We start from the raw sequence: 20460 nt of genomic DNA, 5'->3' as shown, positions 1-20460 counted from the left end.
AAGAGTTCACTGACTCAGCCGACCTGATTTCCTCGGGCAGGCTGTTCCAGAGCCTCGGGGCCCCGACAGCAAACGCTCTGTCCCCTTTAGTTTTCAGTCGAGACTCTGGAACAGACAACAGACCTCTGCCTGAGGATCTCAAGGTACGTGCTGGATCAAATTCTCACATCCTTAACCATATTGTTGTAAATCCTTCAGACTGAGGTAATGGACTTGGAGACTGGATTTTTTCCATCTGCGCTCTGCTTTCCTGCATTCCCTTTTTAGGCTGCGAATGCTGTCATTTATCCAGGGTTGCTTACTAGCTTTAGACGTAGGCCTAACCTTTAGAGGAGCAGTAATATTTAGTGACGACAAGCAGATATGATTGAAGTGATCGACCAGATTGTTGGTGTTGGCTCTTAAAGAAACACTTTGTTCATTAAAGATGCGACAACACACGGAGCTTGGTGAGGCTGCATGAGTAACAGGAGAATCGCAGCTAAAAACAATACATCTGTGGTCAGATATGGTCATGTCCACTAATTCCACAGAGGAAATGCTGACACCCAGGGTAAGTCCAGTGTATGACCACGGTTATGTGTTTGCCCTTTGACATGTTGTTTGAAGTTAAAAGAAGTGGCCATATTTAAAAAGTCAGTTGCATTAAGATTGGTGGGGTCATCTACATGAATATTAAAATCACCACAAAGAACAATTCTGTCATAATTTAAAACCAGAGTAGATAAAAATTCAGGAAGTTCTGATAAAAATTCTCCAGGCGGTTTTGGGGGGGCGATAAATTATAACAAATATGATAGGTTGCAGCCCTCCAACTTTAAGAGTGAGAACTTCAAAGGAGTTAAATTCATCACAGCGTACTTGATGACATTTAAAATTTTTCCTATACACGCTCACTAGCCCACCACCACGACCACTGACCCTCGGCTGACTAAAACACTCATATTGAGGTGGACACAGTTCAGCTAGCTGGCTATAGTCATTCATTTGCAGGCCAGGATTCAGTTAAAAAAATAAAATCTAGATCTAGGTTTTCAGGCGGTAACAATGAACTCATTTTGGAAAGACACTAGAGCCAACCAAGTTTGTAATGCTGGGTTATCTATTTACTGGTTAGACCGGTTTCTGATACCAAACAGGTAGTCCACCAGGAAATGGTACAGATGAATAGCCACCCAGATCAAGTGTCTTATCTCATGACCACTCACCTTAGATAACAACCTGAACAACAGTTTCAGTTTATGGTATTTGCTATGACACAGCAGATCTGCTCTTTTACCCTGAAGATCTATCTATCTATCCTAAACAAGGCATCACTTTGCGTTAAAAAGCATTGGGAAAAAATTTTAAGCATTAAACACCTGGATTCAGGTAAAAAAAAAAAACATTCTGCACCAATTTCTAACTTTTCTGAATCCGTTTATGCCGAAAATATTTTTATTTATATGAAGGGAAACACAAAATTCAGAAGGCAGGTGACCATTCAGAATATAAAAACATGCTCTCAGGCATTCTGTGCTGTTTCTGATATGTTTCTCTTGTAGATCAACTTTTCTTATTTAATATCGTCCCTGCTGAGTGAACACACACATGCAGGAATGATTTAGTCTTCCCTCCCCTTGTGTCATGTTCACAGGGTGAGAACGGAAAACTTGGCCAAAAAGAAACTGTGTCAGGAAGTAGTTAAAGTCACTGACCAGTGCACGTTTTTGGGTCATTTAATAATCAGAAGCTTGTTATCTACTCTTTATTGGCACAATGCACATATGTTTCTTCTATATTTAAACAACATTGCATATTTACTTATTGTGCCAAGAAACCTTTCTCATAACATGTTCATTTGTTATTTAACATTTCTTTCTTCAAGCTATGTTTAACAAAGTATGCTTTCAAAAAATGGTGGGGACATGTCCCCAGCTTCCTCAGTATAAATCAACATCTATGGAATATATGGAAAATATGCACATTTAAAGAGTTATAGGTCGCTGTAATCGGTCCTGCAAAGAGATCTCCTCCCAAAATGATTGCAATGTAAGTGATAGGGGACAAATTTCAGTCCTCAAAGTCTAATACACTGCAGAGTTCATCTGAAGCTGAAATGATGCTTCTAGAATCTGTGAAACAAATCGGGTATCTACCAAATTTGCTTTTATGGCATGCTGTGGTTGCTTGCTGGGCTGCAGTGGAGGGATAGAAACAAAAAGCAGGAAGTTTCTATTAGTTTGTTTATATCCTCTTGACTCGTCTAACTCTCCAACACTGCTGAAGCCTCACAGCCGCCATAACTGTTAATATACATACGGCTACATGTTGGTTTTGTTTAGACTTGAATCTGCATCAATTCTCTTGTATGATCTTAGTGGAGGTGGGTCTAATTGGAGACATGGCGGCCCACCTCCACTACTATAATCTATCAATCCATCTACATTCAGTTGTCTTTATTGGTATTATGTTTTAGTTCAAATATGTTGCAAAAGCAGACGGTCACATAAGAAGGAAAGATTTCAGGCGAATAAGGTTTACTTGCAACAAATGTTTGGTACGCGGGAAGTCATTAGAAAGACAAAGGTAAACAACTCACTAGGCTAAGGCAGAGTCGAGGTACACACAAGATAGCTTAATAAAAATAACAATACTGGTACGCTTACTAAGAATAGACAAGACAAACTGGCCGCCACAAAGAGGAACAGGCAGCTTTAATTCACCAGAGAAGAGTGAATAAGTCACAGGTAAAACGAATCAGGGCGGGGCAGATCATCTGAGAAGGAGAACAAAGAGGGGTGATACATGTGACGGCCCCTCTGCAGGGTTCATACTGCTGCTGGTGTGTTTTCTGTCTCCAGGGCTGCAGACCTGATTGACAGGGAAATCAGCGGCGTGGGACACACCTGGGCCCTGTGTGCCCCATGCATATAAGCCAGAGCAGCAGTCAGTCTTGGGTTGGACCTTCTTCTCTTACAGCTTCCTTTGTTTTAACAGCACAACAAGTCTACAGCAAACACTTTTCTCCCTCAACTCAGACTTCAAAGCTACCCTAATGTTTGTCGCCTACTACCACCGAGAAGTGCTCCGCAAACTCTAGTAGCTGCTCCTTTGTACAACGCTCCAATGCCTCTTTAGACGGAGCTGCAATAAACGCATCACAATCTGCCATAAAAACAAACTACAACTGGCACATCAAAACCACAGCAACAGACAGTTACAGCTTCCTCAAACTTCCCGCTATCTTGATCAACCCAAGTAACTAACTCATCCCTAGTCATGCAGCTACTTGTGGTGGGTATTTATGCACGAATGGCCGCTGGCTTGGAAGAGCAATTAGCACACTAGCGGCCTTCCCAAAACCACGGACACGCTCCCAAGCTAAAACAGTCACCCACAACAGTCAGCTGGATTACCCGTTGACTGCAGCCACAACAACAACAACTACTACTAATTTGTAAGAACACAAGTCACCTACAAACTAAATGATCAAAAGTGATTTATTTAACAAAAGAGTGAATAAACATAACTATTTAAATGTGGAAGGTGTGTCTCTGTAACATAAATAAACCCAAAATAAGATGTAGCAGTCGGGGTGATCAGGCCACGATTGATGTCTGGATTGCAGAGAAAGTATTTTGACCAAGTGGAGCTTTATCTCCACTGGCTCACAGGTACCAGGTGCACCCGATCAGCAATCACCTCAACAGAACAAAGACGGTTAACAACAGTGAGGTATCACTCCCACAGAGTGATGCCTCACTGGATCACACAGGGGCCATCACACCATTTCATTACCAGCAGCCAAAGCCAAAGACGACAAGTTATACCAGCTTCTCTGATCCAGAGGTACAATCATAACTGACGTACCTGCTGTAATCATCACAAACTACATACCTATGCTGGTTAATACTTTACTTCCATGGTGTTTGCACAGGTGTTTTGACAGCTCAAATATAACGTTATATTCATATCTGTAACATGACCACGGACGCCCACAAGTATGTGGATTGTTAAAAGAACATGATCAATAAATTTGCATTTTGCATCATTAATCTGTTGATTAATTTGACTTCAATGAAAATTTTTAGTCTTAACATTTATTATTATTTATTTGAAAGAATGGGCTGCCATATGTAAGAAATAACTAACAGACAGTGTTAAAAAAAAATGCCTGGAGTAGATTTTGTAAATTTTAAATTAAATATATTTCATTTCACTTGTTGACAGGTTAAAGTCTTATTCCAAAACCATTGGCATTAATCTGCTCATTAATTTGAGTATTTTTTGTCATTCCTAACATGTAATCAGTAACAGCATCTGGTAAATTTAAGGTTTCATGTAATTAACGAGCAATAAATAGGGTTTTGAATTTTGTATATTTAGAATTGTTGTTTTGGTATTTTGCCAGTTGTATTATTAAAATAATAAAAATTCCACTTGTATTTATCAGTGTTGTATAAAACACACACACATCATTTTATAAACAAATCTAGAATCAGCGCACAAAGTCTCTTTATTTTCTCTTTATTGCAAAAAGAAGCATACAATATACATGTGACATAAAGAGGTATACATAACAGTTTACAAATATATAATACACAAATAGTAAAAGATAAAAAATTTAAAGAAAGACCATATATAGACAATTTTCAGAGCATTTTTGTTGTTTTAAATTAAATTGACATAATGCACAACCGCACGGAGAAAAAATAGTTAGGTTATTTTGTTACTGCTTAATTCACATTTATGAATGTGGAATTATGCCATTAGGATAAATACATTCTTTACAAAGTATTTATTTTCTTTATATTGACTTTTATTGAAGCAAAACACCACATTCTCCCAAGTCTCCCTTACGTACTTGAACGTAATGACGCGGAGAGCGTCTTTCCGTGCGTAACGCGTCATATCTTCCAACACATCCGCCGCTTCCTGGCCGGCCCAGGCAGGCGCCTCAGGCCCCGCTCCACACTGAACCGCTATCCGCTTATTATCATCATCATCCACCGGTGAAACGCACAGCTCCTCCGCTCAGCCTGCGAGGAGCTGCAGCCGCTATGAGTGAATGAAAACGGCGGAAATCCACGAATCCTCTGCAGAAGTCCCGGGACTCGCTGTTAGGTGAGTGTTTGTGTTAGTTGCTGTTGGTTTTGGGGAGTTAAAGAGATGCTTACAGGAACTGATTTGTTTTGTCTCCCTTCAGAATGAATCACTGTGAACTCCCATGTCAGTAATCTGTTCTTCTGTCTCCATGGAGAATATAAAATGAAATTAAACTGGCAGTTTATTTTTCCTTTCATCACAAGTAAATGTTTAAGGCTTACTATTATAAGTGGGAAGTCACATGTGAGGGAAGCTTTGTTCCTGTGGAGCCTCTGTTCAGACATCATGGACTGTACAGCTGATCAGTTTTCTCTGTGTTAGTCTGTGTTTCTACCACAAACAGCGACTGAACCGCTGCCGCTCATTTACTCAATTCAACTCGCAAAACAATCTAATGAAAGCAGCAGCAGGTAGAGACGTCATCCCCATTTTCCAGCAACATTAAGCACATTAATTTCTCTGTTCTGTCAGCAGCGCCGGGGCTGGAGGAAGGTGGGGCCTGAGGCGTACCGGCTGTGGTGATGGTGTTGGACTCAGGTGAAGTCTTCATGGATCAGGTTGAGGGTGAAAGTGTTGGGAGCAGCAGGGACCTGTTGGAGCCAGAAGTCAGAGCAGATCCGCCCAAAACCCCTGTGAGGCCCAGGACGCCGGCCAAAAAGAGTAATGTTGCCAAGAAGGAGAAGGTGTCCCACAACGGACTTCCCGTCCAGACGAACAGCAGCCAGGTAGTAGAGAGGAGATCGTCATCATCAAAAAGCGGGGCCACACCCAGACCGCCACTCCGCCGTCCCCTCAGCCTGGAAATGACGCCCCAGCACCTGCGAGGGACTCGGGAGCAGACGGCGGACAGGCGGATCGTGCAGCCTCCTTGGCGCAGCGGTTCGGCAGCTCCCTCGCCTCCGACTCGCAGTCTGACCAGCCCCAGTCTGGGTGCAGGCGGCTGGATGCGACGCAGCGAGAGCACCTGCTCAGTCAATTACTCCCTGGCGCATCGGGCCAGCAAGGGGCAAATGCGACCTGCCACCTCCTTGCCACATATAGCGAAGGGGATTGGGGGGACGACGACGCCTACGCCCTCCAGGCCCTGTCTGCTCGTTGCCCTCAGGCCTCTTAACTTGGAGCAGGAGAAGCAGACTTTCTTCCAATCTGACTACAAGTACGAGCCTCAGTTTGAGTACGCACAGCCGGAGCCGAGGACTGTGTTGGAGAAGTACAGAGAGGGCTCAGGCCTCTTCCTCGAACAGGTACAGTATGTGAAACCTGTGAGAATCACCTGTGAGCTCACACGATGATGATGATGATGATGATGACTTTTCTGTTTATCTGCAGGCGGTTGGGATCATGGAGTGCGTCCTGAGGAAGTTTGGCTCTTACGAGAACTTTGAGGAGGTGACGGGTGGCGGCGTCCTCCCTAAAAGTCAAGTCTGGGCTGCTGTACGCAAATATCTGCAGAAAGAAGGCTGTGTGGGAGAGGTGAGTGCAACAACAGAGGCGACTCTCCAACCACCTTTTACCACAGCAGATATTTTGAGACCGCAGGAAAAAGCACAGGTGTTGCTAATAAGATTAACGATTGCTCAGTTCTATTCGAGTGTCTCAAACAATACCAGGACCCTGAAAATGAAGCAGCTAAATGGGATTCAGCCATCATTCATGTTCTTATTTACACCTGTGCTTTTCCTACTTTAAGCTTTATTCAACTTCAAAACAACTTCTCGAAGAGACAGAAACACAATGTGTTATCAGTGTACATGCAGCATGCTGGTTTATAGTTAATGTTTAACACATATTTAGGAAGCTACTGCTGGAGAACCACAGTATAATGATTTTTATACACAGGCACACATTTTAGTCCCACTGCCCATTTGATAAACAGAATGTCTTAAAATCGGCACAGTCCTACTTAGAAACAGCACCTAACCGATGTCTCTAATTGTTGTGCCAAATTTAGCCGTGGGCAGTTTGTTACCTCTGCCCCTGAGCTGTGTAAAGGTTATCTTCACTGTTTGCCCTGCCTTGCCCCCCAGCTGTCTGCTAAAGCCAACGCTAATCTTCCTGCTGTTTGATGTTGCATCACGTGAACCTGAGCTCAGCACACATAACAGCCACAATGTAGAGTTCAAACGATTAGTCAGTTAATAAGTAGGCATAATATAATTATATTGGTATTTTCACATTTATTTATTTATCATTTTTCAAGCAGAAATGCCAGAAAATTGTAGTTTCATCTTGTCAAATGAAAGGATGTGTGTTTTTGTTTTTTGTTTTTTGCCACATGTAAAGTAATCTAGATACCATGTTTAATTACTAAGTTTAATTGATTTGTTAGCTGCTCCACTGCTTTATTTAACGACTCAAAGAGGTACATTTATCCAATATTTCACTAAGCAAAGATTAGGTAGGTAGGTAGATTTGTTTTGTCACAGTATAACAGATTACAGAGTGAAATTGAGTTTGTAACTACCTTCTGCTACGTAGCAGACAATAACCATTAATATAGAAACAATTTATTATATATTTATAACATTTAGTGAAGACGCTCAAAACTGTATTTACCTGGTCCAGTGAGGACATCCCATTCACTTTATGTGTATTTTTACATGGAAAGGGTTGGCAGTAAAATAAAAACAATATGGTTTTCCGGTTTTCCTAAGGTGGAAAATGTTTGCTCAGTGGGTCAGCTGTTTCACAATGAATTGTCTTGTATGAAGAGCAACCAGGCAGAAACCCAGTAAGGTCACTAAATAAACTGCTTTATGGTGATGAATAGTGTCTGTGTCCAGGTTGTGGTGCGCCTGTCTGACGAGCTGCTGTCTCAGGCCGTGATGGTGGTGGAGAGCTGTCGTCCCACTCTAACCATCAACCTGGCCGGAGCTCGACAGCACTGGCTGGAGGGGATGCTGAGACATGAAATTGGTATGCTGCAGCTCACACACTGGATCAGAAATGAACAGAGTCACAAAGTGTCAGACATTAAATTCATTCACAGTGACTATTTTTGCAGAAGGTTCGGTGTTCAGTAGCATTTTATATGATCTGAATCCTGCGTTTAGCTTTTTGCATTAGATAAATAAACTTAAATACTAAAACTGGTGATGCCGCGGTGGATAAGACACATTCCCTTGGTGTGAGAGACCCACTGTGAGACACCATTTTGTCCCTGAGCAAGACACTTAACCCCTAGTTGCTCCAGAGGCGTGCGACCTCTGACATGTACAGCAGTTGCAATTCCTCATTCCAACGTAAAGTGGTTTACTTAACTAAATTTAAACTGGATGCATCTCACAAACTTAGAGAAGCGCATTGTATTCACCAAGGGAAAAAGACTTAATAGAATTAAGTCTTTTAGCAACAAAATGTCCGTTAACATACCTTTTGTTGGAAGTATCAAGCTGATTATTATTAGCAGATTAGGATGCTACTCTGACATGTTTATATGGAGTACAGTCGACACATCTGACCTGAAACTTAAATAAATGCTGGTTAATAATGATGTCAATCTTTCTTTTTCTTCCCCTCAAATTGAAAAACGTTATGCTAATACCATTTGACTAAATTACTAAATAACGTCAGATATTTCCCTCTTATTATAAACTGTATGACATTAACATTTGCAATAACGCTTTTATCCAAAGCGACTTACATTTGAGGAACAACATACAAGCATCAATAACTACTAACTGAAACACAGATTTCTCTGTGGATGCAGACAAACAGAAAAGATGAATCTTTTGCTCCTCTAAAACTTTATTCTAACGTATCCTGTGCAAGCTGGATATGGTACGTAACAAATTCAGAAGTCAAACGCTGTCTGTCTAATGTCACCAGCAAAGAAATCTGAAACCTGCAGCAAAGAGCGGACTCTGAGACTCTCAAACTTTAAAAATAAAACCTCCACAGCCCTCAGAGTGTTGTGTGTCTGGTTGTGTGAGGTTGTGAGCTGACGATTGCGTGGCGTTTTGGTTGTTCGCTCTGCGGCGGCGGGGTGCTGGGCTGGGAGGGAGCAGTGGTCTCTGTTGTGTGAGCGGTCGCGGTCCATCTTTTTGAAAATACTGGGTTCTTGCATGCCTGTTGCTGGGGTCGGTGCCGCACGGTTGTGGCATCCAGGGATGTACTGGGACTGAAATTCAGCCCGGGACTTTGAGCCCGAGAGGCCTTTTATGCCTTTTATTTTAATACATATTAGTGTTTTTGTTGTATACAGTGAATCAGATTATGCTGAAGACCTTCAAGAAACTTCAGGATGGCACCTGCCTCTTCAGTTTGTATAAGCAAGGCAGCTCTGCACTGAACAAGACCAGGTCAAGCAAGCCTGAGTCAGTCAGAGGGCTAAAATACTTAAATATAGAGTCGCATCCCTCTCTCACTAACAACTACATTCTCTAACAGGCTTATACACACACACACACACACACACACACACACACACACACAGTCTCACACACACACAGTCTCACACATAGACACAAACAAATTTAGGTTGTCCCTGGGAGAATTATTCCTGATGCTTTTCTTTCAGTTACTTATTTAAATTAATTGTTATTATTCCAGCTCTCTGCTGTGTTGCTTATTTATTGTGCCGGACTGTTTCTTGTTTTCATTTCTCTCTTAGTTGTCTTCCTGTGTCAGCTGTTTATTGCTGCTGTTTGGCTGGTTGTCTTCTTTTTTTATTTTTTGTTTGTTTGTTGTTGCATTTTCTCCTCCCCAAGCCCCCCCCCCCCTCCCCGTTCTCTTGCAGGTCCTTTCTCTGTGCTGTCTGTTTGTGCCCCCCCATCCCATGTCTGCCCCCCTGTCCGGCCCGGTGACAAATTAATACATAATTAAATAAAAAAAATAAAATGGACAAAGGAGTATATTAATACTCTCTTGTTAAAGTAAAATCTGTCTGGCACAATATGGTATCCAGCTCATCATACTCTATACCAGGTTGCTGCGCAGGACAGGTTTTATACAAAAACAAGCAACACTGACGGACAGACAACACTTCACTTTGTTGTCAGTTAACAGGAAATGTCTGTTGCAGCAGCCACAAAAAATTCAAACGATATTAGTTTTTCAACACCCAGGATCTACAGCCACAACGGTGGTAAAAAAAATACAGATTAGGATGGATGAAACATTAGCTTGAGGGCATTGTCTGAGAAAACGGGGCAGTTGTAATTTTGCACCTTCATTATTTTACACACACATTGCTTTACACAATCTTTTCAAATAAAATTTGATACTGTAGTCTAGGATAGTCTAACCAGCTGTGCAGCCTGAACACAAGTCTGAGGATTAGATGTCTCCATTCCCAGAATATGTGTTTCCTCAGTTCCTCCTCAGGGGACTTTGATCTCTCCTGTCCAAATACTTTTGTGTACCTATGGGGCTGTTTTTTCCTAGCGTGGGCCCTTTCAGTGTCAGTTAACGGAAGTCCTAATCCTGCATCATACAACAGGGTCCTGTTTCAGAAAGCAGGTTCAACAAACTCTGAGGGTAAACCTGAACTCTGGGTTGACAAACTCAGAACTTTCCTTTTCAGAAAGGCCGATCAGAATAATAATAACTCTGAGTATTTGGGCGTGATGGGAGCTCCGATACTACGATTCACCACGGCAACGGGTAAATAAAGAGCCTCCATTTTAATTGGGTGGAGCTAGAAATATGAATGCGTGCCAGCACGGACCCTGATTGGCTCAAAGACGCAAGATCGATACGTTAACAATATTACATTTTATACAGCGTTGCTCATTCATCATTTACCAGACTGGAATTTCCTTAATGAATGATAAAGTGCTGGAATTCTCCTCCAGCCTGTTATTCATTTTAAACAGCTACAGGCCTGTTTCTTCAGCTGTAACCTGACGGGACTAAATGCCGGTGGCAATAACTGAAAATGAAATGAAAATATTAATCGAACAGATTAGACACAGTTTAGGCTCCTCATGGACCTGTGATTGTAAAGCCACAGTCCGACTCAGCAGGCCTATTAATGATTTTTTTTGCAGTGGAAAATGTGTCTAGGTTCAAACTGACTGTGAAGTTTTAGACGTCTATGTTACATAAATAAAATCTTGCTCATTTTGTATTTCATGAAATGCTGTCAAAACACATTCAGACTATCAGCAGATAATGAAAAACTCACTTTTAAACTACATGTATTTGTTTCAGCTGCACCACATTCATCCTCACTCAGAAATATTCACATCATATCCAGCTGATAACTACGGTAGGAATGTTCAATCTGTGCAACCACATTATGAAAGGTTACTGTTTATTGATCAGTTTTATACAGAATACTTTAAACAGTGATTACTGTTTAATGTCCACAGAGTCGCTGAGTTATAAAGGATAGTAGCATATAGAGTTTATTCTGTGCTGATGATAAATTTTCGATGTCCAAAGATAACTCTCTGTCCATACATCGATGACAGATTGATCATAAAAGCTGTCATGTTCAAGATCATGTTGGGGTAAAAAAAAACGAATAACCTATTTAACCGTGATTTCGATGTTTCTAAAAACGTAACTGTGTCCAATATGTGCTTTGATATCGACAGTCTGAATGAGGAAATGTCAGACACCCTCAGGCTCCGCAGGAGGGGAGGAGTCAGAGAGAAACTCAGCGTTAGTTGAAGTAAACCTCGTCCCGAGCAGGTTAGGTTCACAGCGTAAGTTGCCGGGGTTACAGACCTAGAGTTTGTCTGATCTCACTCTCTGAAACCAAAAACCCAGAGTTTCCCTCATCTCGGGCTCAACTTACTCAGAGTTTTCACTAAACCCGCTTTCTGAAACAGACCTCAGTTAAATGCAGAAGTTGTGTATTTATCCATATTTTGATGAAAGTATTTGGAACATACAGCAGACTGGAGAAGTGGATTCCACAGCAGATTGAGATGTTTCTATAGACATTTTATACTGTGAAACTGGGACAGTCTTTGACTCAATGTTCATATATGGAGTGAGTACTGAATATTATAATAAGATTACCGCAGAAAGTAACATTACTGTAGTGGATGGGTCTTCCTTTGTGTTGTTGTCCAGCACCGTTATGCTGCATTATTGTATTTTATGTGAGTCACGTAAGTTACAGCGACGGTGTATTGGGAAAACTTCAATAAATCTAAATTGAACATTATGAAGCAAACAGCGGCAAATCAGAGCTAATGTAACGTTAGCTGGCGATCTATACAACTATAGTATTTTGCACCAGAATACATTAGCAACTGCTCGGAGTTAGCAGGTGAGCTAACATTATCTAACTTGAACTAACTGAAACACCACACAAAATCACAATATATGTAATTTTGCAGTAATGTTAGTGTACCTGTCAAAAAGTCTCAAGTTTCTAAACGTTGGTCTGTTTATCGTTTGTGCTGACGGGCTCCAGCACATAAAACTTTGTTGTTGGTTTTTATCCTTACGTGGAGTCTGTGTTGTGCTGGGAGCAGGTTGTTTTATGATCTTTAGCGGACTCCATCTCGTTAGCTGCAGTGTTGTTGCTGTGTGTACGCTTCAGATGCAGCAGGGGAGAGGCTCAGGAGCACACGTGCACGTAACAACCAAAGGATTTAGAAAAATCTGACCCGGAGTCTTCACACAGGATTTGGCATACTGCCCATCAGAGTTAACAGAAAAACCCAGCACCCAGGTGGATTGTTTTTATGTGAGGATACAACCCCTTCACACACAGGCAATAAAAAAGTGAATAATTTCATTGAAAAACTACATATAGCCCTTTTAATACCAATGTTTTAAAATCTTTTGCTTTCTCTAGTATCTGTTCTTGGTGACTACGGTATAGTTTAACCTGCAATACAATATTTTATAGCCACTTGGGGTGTTGTGGAAAATAGTTGTGAACACACATATCTGAGCCTTTAAGTTGAGATGATGAACATCTTAGCAAACAGTTGCTTATTTACACATCCAGCAGTTACAGAGAAACATTATAACTGATTATGATTGAATTGTGTTTGTGTCCACTTGAATGAATGTAATCCAATTTTCTCTCTCTTAAAAGCTCTGTTTTTGGTCTCCACCAACTCCCGAGGGAAATATCTGGCTCTTTAGCTGCTAAAAGCTCCACATGTTCACCACCAGCTAGTCTGTAACTGTGTATGTCTGCTGAGCAGATAGTTTAAAGGGGGTTTTAGAGCTTTGCTCCTCTGAAAACGGTGCAATTACAGCGGTGAGAGTTAACCAAAACAGTAAAGTCATGACTCATGGGTCAGACAGGAGCTGAAACTCACTATAAAACTCTGTAAAGCCGAGGGGAGTTGCAGATTCAACTGTTAATGCTTTGGAGGTTCATCACTGGGAGAAAGCACTTTGACATTCTCACAGTGTTTTCACATTGTCATTTGAGACATTGTTATAAGAACATATTGATTATAGCTACTTTAAAGTTAGAGAAAATTGTAGTTATGGTGTTAATAAATGATGGATTTGGCAACTACTGTTGGTTGGGGGAAGATGGGGGACACGATTAATAAAAAGGGGGTCTTTAACTGCAGGTCTTTGACAGGATACAGACTCCAGTAGACTTCCATCATACTACATAAAGGGCACATTATGATACCTCTGTGATGTCAATGGGTGTTTATCATGAGGTGAAGAATCCTCTAATATGGCTGTAGACCTGATACTGGGTCATTTGTCAGATCAGCACCAGAGTGACTAACTTTTCCTCTAGCAACTTTTCTGCTAAACAAACTGAACTGCACAGTATTGTGCTTGCACTCTGAGGCAGAATAGCTACTGTTTTGATGTCACGTAATAAACTTTTCACTGAAGTCCTGTCAAGGCAGATAACTGATTGATGAATGGACCCATCAACAGGCGGACAGCAGCAGAGATACTAAAAGTGCCTTTCAATTTTCAAGCCTCTTTCCACAACAAAGCGTGGAGGATAGCAGGCTTTCAATTTCTGTCTCTTATCTGTCACACAGTTTGTTCACTGAAGCATCAGTTTTTAAGAATCCATTTTCTCACATATCACCAGCAAATCAGTGGAGAAGCTTCAATAAAAGGGTGTCAGTTTAAAAATATTGATGGTAGAATTTGTACCCTCAGTGTCCTGCTTCTTGTGTCTATTTGGGGCAATTCTGGGGAATGATTGACGGCAAACACCCACCTTAATTTTTTTTTTCTTGCAACTGCACCACCTACAGCACTTTCTCCTCTTGAATATTGCTTTAACACTAAAATCTAAATATTAAATATTGAAACATAATGCAGTCTACAGTCAGAGCCGGCATTATTGGAGCATTTCTTGCACACTCATTTCAAACAGCTGCATCAAAAGCAACAAAAGAGAAAAGAAAAGTAGATCTGTCAAGGAGAAAGTAGGTCAGAGAGACCAGTTAATGCAGTATGATGTTTAATAAAAGAAAGGCAACACATAATACCCCCCTGCAGGGTTCTCAACAAAACTCTGGTGTGAAAATGTGGAAAAATAACTTGGAAAAGCTTAAATGTTTAAGTTAATAGCAGAAAATTATGTTCACGTCATGTTCAATGCACAGTTTAAACAAATTACAAACTGTGATGTCTGTGGTGGACAGATTGCTTTATGACATTATGAGTTGGATAGACGAGCTTGAGAAATCCTGCCGTGATGAGATCCAGAATGCAGCTGCAAGACTTTTGATGCAGGAGATTGCATATTACTCCTGTGCTTAAAGCCCTTCATTGGAATCCGATTGGCTTTAGAGTGCATTTTAAAATTTTAATCATTACCTTGCATGGTCAAGCTCCCTCATACATCCTTGATCTACTACTTGCACACGCCTTCAGGACAAGACCTTTTAACTGTTCCCAGAACACTATTGTATATCCAGGAATATGAAATTAAATTTAATTCAGTATCCTAATGTTTAAATATACTGCAAAGAGGACATCCAATCACAAAAGGACTGCATGGACACTAGAGATCAACTAATCCCAGCAAGCGTGGATCATGCAAAGTACTGTTGCTTCCTGTCTGTTTTATCTATATAAGTTGCAATTTTTGGTATTACAGAGCTGGGCGAGGCTGTTCTTTTTCTCTTTGTCTGAATTGTACTTTAATAAGCATTTTCTTTGAGTGAACAGCTCAAGGTACAAAAGAGTAGGTCTTCAAGGACTCTTGTTTTTTTCAACTCCGGAGCTTGATGAGAATTTCGACACTGCTTACACAGCCTGGAGTTGGAACCAGCCTGTCATCCCTCTCAAGTCTCTCTCCTGACCATATTTAGAGGAGGAAAACAGTCCGCTATTGGAGAGCGGGACTTCCTACAACATGTTTAAACACAAGAGGTGATCATGGTTTTCAGCGTAGTAGCTCCAAGGGTCTGGAACTTTCTCCCTATAGCCTTGAGAGCCCTGGATTCTTTGGAAACCATTAAAAAAAACACCTAAAGACAGACGCTTTTAATTAGCAGTAAGGTTTTTATTGGTATTTTAATGTATGTGGTATATAACAGGAATAACACTGCACCATAATCTACTCTTGGTAGCAACAGCATAAAAATACTTCTGTCTGTGAATATTCTCTATCATCCAGGTTATAGTTATCCAAGGAGGGTTAAATCAAGGGCTAGTGCACTTGGTTTAAGATGAATATGTTTCGCCTCTCATCCAAAAGGCTTCTTCAGTTCTGTCTGACTGGCAGACTCCCAGGTATTTAAACTCGGTGGGGTCGTTATCAAGCTGATAGAATACTGTAAATCTATATTGCATTGAACTTTATTTGATTCAAGTGTTTAAGTGAATATATTTGGCCCAGTTGAAGGCTTTTTTCTCCCACAAAATCCTCTACCTGTGTCTTAGATACCTTCTCAACTAAGTCTTTTGGCATATTTCAAACATGCAATCCTTCAACTGAAAAACAAAAAACAAATCTGGATCCACTTATTACAGACCAATTTCTAAAACTGCTTTTTTATATAAGGCGTATATAAGGTATATAGGGTCTATTTTATGAATAATAAATATATAATACTTTTAAAGCTCACAACAGCGCAGACAGGCCTTGTGAAGGTCTCCATCGACCACCTTTAAGCAACAGATAGAGGTGACAGCTCAGTCCTTTTAGATTTGAGTGCATGTTCTGTTCTTTTGTCTCTTGTCTTGGGGAACAGCTCTACTAACTCCTATGTTTGTACCTCACAAACAGAACTTTCTCTGTTGTTATAGAGAATGCCTGTTCTTTAGTTGCTCATTATAATTGTGGTGTTCCTCAAGGGTCTCGTCTGGATTAATGCACTTTATGCTGGTATCTGTCAGAGCTCCCTTCACTGAATCCAATTGGTGCAGAACGCTGCTACCCGAATTTTAACAGGCACCAAGAAATAAACACATGACTCCTGATTTATTCTGTATTGATTTTAAAATCTCATTGATCTCTTTTAAAGCGTTAAATGGCCTTGCTCCCAATTATATAAAGTACTTATTGACTCACAGTGTGCCCGGTCGTTCCCTTAGATTTGTGAATGCAGCTCTGGTGGTTCTTCCCTGATCCCGGCTTGTAACTAAAGGTGACCAGGACTTTGCTGTTTGAGAATTAATGAATATTTTATCTTTATACTCTAGCCGTTTTAAACCTAACTCCACTTTACTCTGTATTTGCATTTTATGTGTGATTTGTTGTGAAGCACATTGTATTCTGTTTGATAAATGCTATATAAATAAAGCTTACACACCACTTCATAAAATATGTTTAGATTTCATCCTGATTTGTTCCACTGCTGTTGCAATGAAGTTCTGAACACAACAGCATCACGTTCAGACAGCGAGCGCTGCAGCCTCGGTGATTTTAGAGAGGAATCTTAATTAACGGGATAGTTCCTTAGATGTAGCCCATCTGTAGTCTATAATTGAATTCTCCAAAGTGTTTTCACATATTTAGATAGACTATTTCACATGTCCAAAAAATAGGGAGCCAGGGTTGGGATTAATAACCGAGGGGGGAAAATATTCAAGATGAAAGTGTGAAATTGTTCAGCTTTGAACAGCTTATTACCACACATATTTACGTTTATTGTGGCCTTGACCTCTAGCTACCGCACGATGGCAGCAAAGGACGAAGTCAGGTGAGGAAGTCTGATTAAGGAGGTGGATGGGGTGGGGTAGGGTAGGTGGATGGATGTGTAAAAAAGCGTTTTAAGTTAAATAGCGTTCCTGACTTTCGACAGGTGACTTACGCAACAAACTCACTTTAACCCAAACCACAATGTTTTCCTAAACCTAATTGTTACGTTCCTCCGGATGGTAAGTCCAGGGGGCGGAGGAGCCACAATGTTTAAGATAAAACCGGGGGCAAAAGAAGATAGGAAGTCAGGGTTATGTGCAAACCAAAAAGTTACATTTATTACAATGTTGACAAAGAAAAAAGGAAAAACCAACACAGAACTACTCTCTCAAAAGAAGACAGCGTGCAAGTTTAGGTAAGGCAATAATCAACACAGGTAAAATAACTAAGGAAGGTATGTTCAACACACCCCAAACCAAACACATGACTCTTAGGGTCGTAACACTAACCAATAAGTTTTATTGCCTAAACCTAACCAAGCCGTGACTGTTTCACGACTTTAACCATGTATTTAACGTCATGTGACTTACGTAACATAGTTAAGGCCCGGTACGCCTGTCACTTGACCACGTTTTGGGAGGCATTGACAAACAACCTATTTTGTCGTTTAGGCATGAGGATATGTTGTCTGCAAGTAAAGTCTTTTTGTTTTAACACTTTCATACACTGGCGACCTGTCCAGGGTGTACCCCGCCTTTAGCCCGATGTAAGCCGGAATTGGCTCCAGCAATGGATGGATGGATGGATGGACTTTCATACATAAAAGGATTTATTTGCTCTATACTTCAAATTGAAAGTTCTTAATTAATTAGCTAATTGATAAACTGATGTTTCTCCCTGAGCTTCTCAAGCACCTATCATCAACAACATGTGGAAAGTTGTAGATTTCAGCGTTAAAGAGGTTAAATTTCAGTAACTAACTTTTTCTCCATAACCCTGGTGGTATCTAGCCATGTAGATGTAGAGGGTTTTTTTAAGACTCCTTTTCTGTTTCAAATAATTTATATACGCTATATTATATTATTCATTTCAGTTTGTTCTGTCACTCAGGACAAAACTTCGTGGGGCTGTGACCTGGGAGGAGAACGTAACCTGCCTGGATTTATGTGAAAGCAGCTTTTATCCCACAGTCTCTTTTACAAGGACTCTCTTGTCTCTCAATGGGACTTTCCTGTTAAAATGGTTTAAATTAAACAAATCCCGAACAGTCCTTTAATTATTGTACTGGACAAAGGTTATAATACCTTTCTTATAATACTATATCCAGCACAGAGTTGTTTAAATAATTAGGAAATACAACAGCAAAAACAATCCTTAAATTTTTCCAGGATCAACACACAAAACCGGAGATCAATATAAAATAATTTTCAAACAGAAGCGTTTCCTCCTGCTCAAGCAAGATTTTATTTGTTTGTTTTAAATAAGAAATGTTACTGCATTCGATTATTTATGTAAATCACTATTGTTATATTTTTAAATCAGAAACAAAAAATATTTTATTATCATACATTAGTTGGTTTTTGTGATGAAGGAGATGATTCTGAACATTTTCTATATTTTTTGTGAGTTCTGAGTAAGAAATACTTTTATTTCTTTCCTCTCCAGTAATAAATTTCTAGCGATGTGGCACCGCTGATGGATTCAGGAGAACTCCGGCTCCTAAACCTCCACCACCTCCTCATCTGTCGGGGGGGGGGGGGGTCTTTAGAAATGATGGATAAGCAGCTAAATGGGATTAAAGAGCAGACAGCGAGGAGGAAGAAAATACAGAGTGTCCTTGCTCTCCTGTATGTTAAATAGTTTGGAAAAGCAGGAACACTCAGAGGCAGCAGAGCCTCCGCACTAAACCTACCATGAAAATACATCCTGAAAACATCTGCACACGTTGCATTTCCAAGAGTTAGCATCTCCTAACTCTATTTATTTTATCTATTTATTCTTTATCGCTCTAAATATATCTCTCTCAATTTTTATCACTTTATCTTTAATTCAATTCAACTGGCTTTATTAGCATGATGTTTTAGCTGTAACGTGTTGGCTCTCATTTTTCTTTTGTCATGATCCTGTCCTGAACTTGACTGTGTTATATTATTTTGGCCACGTCTTCTCTGTGTTTTGATTTTGGTTTCTCTGTGTCTGGGTTTCAGTCCTGTCTTTGCCCTTTGTCCAGTATCTGTTATATAGTTAGTCTGTGTTTTGGGGTTCAGTCATGTCTTGTGTCTAGTTTACTCTGGTGCTGTCTGGTTGTGCGGTTATGATCTTTTTAGTTCATTATGATTTTTATCATTCTGCTTTAGCCTCCGTGTAGCCTTGTTTATCTTTTTGTTCATCCGCATCTTTTAGTTTACTTAATATCTGTCTTGTATCTTAGGTTCAGCTCTGTCTTAGCTCCTCGTTCTGTGTCTCAGTTCATGTTTTAGTGTTTTTTCTGGGTGTGTGTACTTCTGTGTTTTACCCATACCTGCTCTGAGTTCTGTCTTATCCCAGCGTCAGTCTGTTTTCCCTGTTGGTGTTAGTTTTGTTGTGATCTGTCTGCTTGCGTCTCAGTTAGTTTGTTCGTTATTTCTGATCTGTTACATCTTGTGTTATGGCCTTTGTTTAGTGTTCAGTAACTTATGTTGTGTCTGTTACCCCAGTAATCCCTCTGCATGTCAGTCTCTCTGTTTTCCCCTTTGCCATCTCTGTCTGCCTGCCTCTCTCTGTTTTCCCTGCTGTCTCTCTGCCTGCCTCGTTAGCCTCATGTCCCCCACCTGTGTTGTTCCCGCCCTGCTCGTTAGTCCCTGTGTTTAAATGTTTGGTGTTTCTGTTCATTCCCTTCATTGTCGTTTACATATGCTCTGTCTCATCGTGCTTGTTTCCTGCCTGTTCTTGGGATTTTGTATCACACACCTGTTTCTGGATTATTCTGTTGGATCACCTTTGTTTTCTTGGACTATGTTATTTTTGGATTCAGCCACTCTGTGCCTTTTGTTTAATTAAACTTTTGAACTATACCTGCTCCGCACAATGTGTCCTGCATTTGGGTCCTACAACCTGCTTCACCACACACAAACCGTGACATCTTTTTATATTTGTCTCTCGTTATACTATATATTTCTTTATCTCTCTCCCCCCCATCTATTTATGTCATCTCTGATGCACCTCTTCATCTCTCTTTTTCTCTTTCTCTCTCTCTCTCTCTTAATCTGTTTATCTTTATCTCTATACGTAATATATATAGCTTTATCTCTCTCATATATATATATATATATATATATAGTATATATATATATATATCTCTCCTTTTCTCTATTTCTCTCTCTCCCTCTTTCTCTCTT

At 40.4% G+C, this 20460-nt stretch overlaps 1 protein-coding gene across 2 annotated transcripts; it reads left to right on the top strand.

Moving 5' to 3' along the window:
- The first annotated feature begins 4904 nt into the window (after nt 1-4904).
- On the top strand, nt 4905-11679 carry LOC123958443 (uncharacterized protein KIAA0895-like). 2 transcript variants are annotated; one of them, XM_046031767.1, is made up of 5 exons: nt 4905-5106; nt 5563-6332; nt 6418-6561; nt 7872-8004; nt 11631-11679. In XM_046031767.1, the coding sequence occupies exons 2-5, from the start codon at nt 5610-5612 to the stop codon at nt 11633-11635; spliced, it is 1005 nt and encodes a 334-aa protein (XP_045887723.1). In that variant the 5' UTR covers nt 4905-5106; nt 5563-5609; the 3' UTR covers nt 11636-11679. The 2 variants fall into 2 exon arrangements, with proteins under 2 accessions (XP_045887723.1, XP_045887722.1); XM_046031766.1 differs by lacking the exon at nt 11631-11679 and having other exon boundaries at nt 7872-8581.
- The last annotated feature ends 8781 nt before the right edge of the window (nt 11680-20460 follow it).

The sequence above is a fragment of the Micropterus dolomieu genome, linkage group LG20, assembly GCF_021292245.1.
Source record: "Micropterus dolomieu isolate WLL.071019.BEF.003 ecotype Adirondacks linkage group LG20, ASM2129224v1, whole genome shotgun sequence".
NCBI classification, from domain to species: Eukaryota; Metazoa; Chordata; class Actinopteri; order Centrarchiformes; family Centrarchidae; genus Micropterus; species Micropterus dolomieu.
The sequence above is the reverse complement of the archived record's forward strand: the minus strand, read 5'-3'. Positions and strand labels throughout refer to the sequence as shown.

Coding starts and splice junctions, on each gene's coding strand:
- LOC123958443 (XM_046031766.1), top strand. CDS start 5,610: ATGGTGTTGGACTCAGGTGAAGTCTTCATGGATCAGGTTGAGGGTGAA. Junction 6,333..6,417: donor CAGGCCTCTTCCTCGAACAG/GTACAGTATGTG, acceptor GTTTATCTGCAG/GCGGTTGGGATCATGGAGTG. Junction 6,562..7,871: donor AAGAAGGCTGTGTGGGAGAG/GTGAGTGCAACA, acceptor GTCTGTGTCCAG/GTTGTGGTGCGCCTGTCTGA.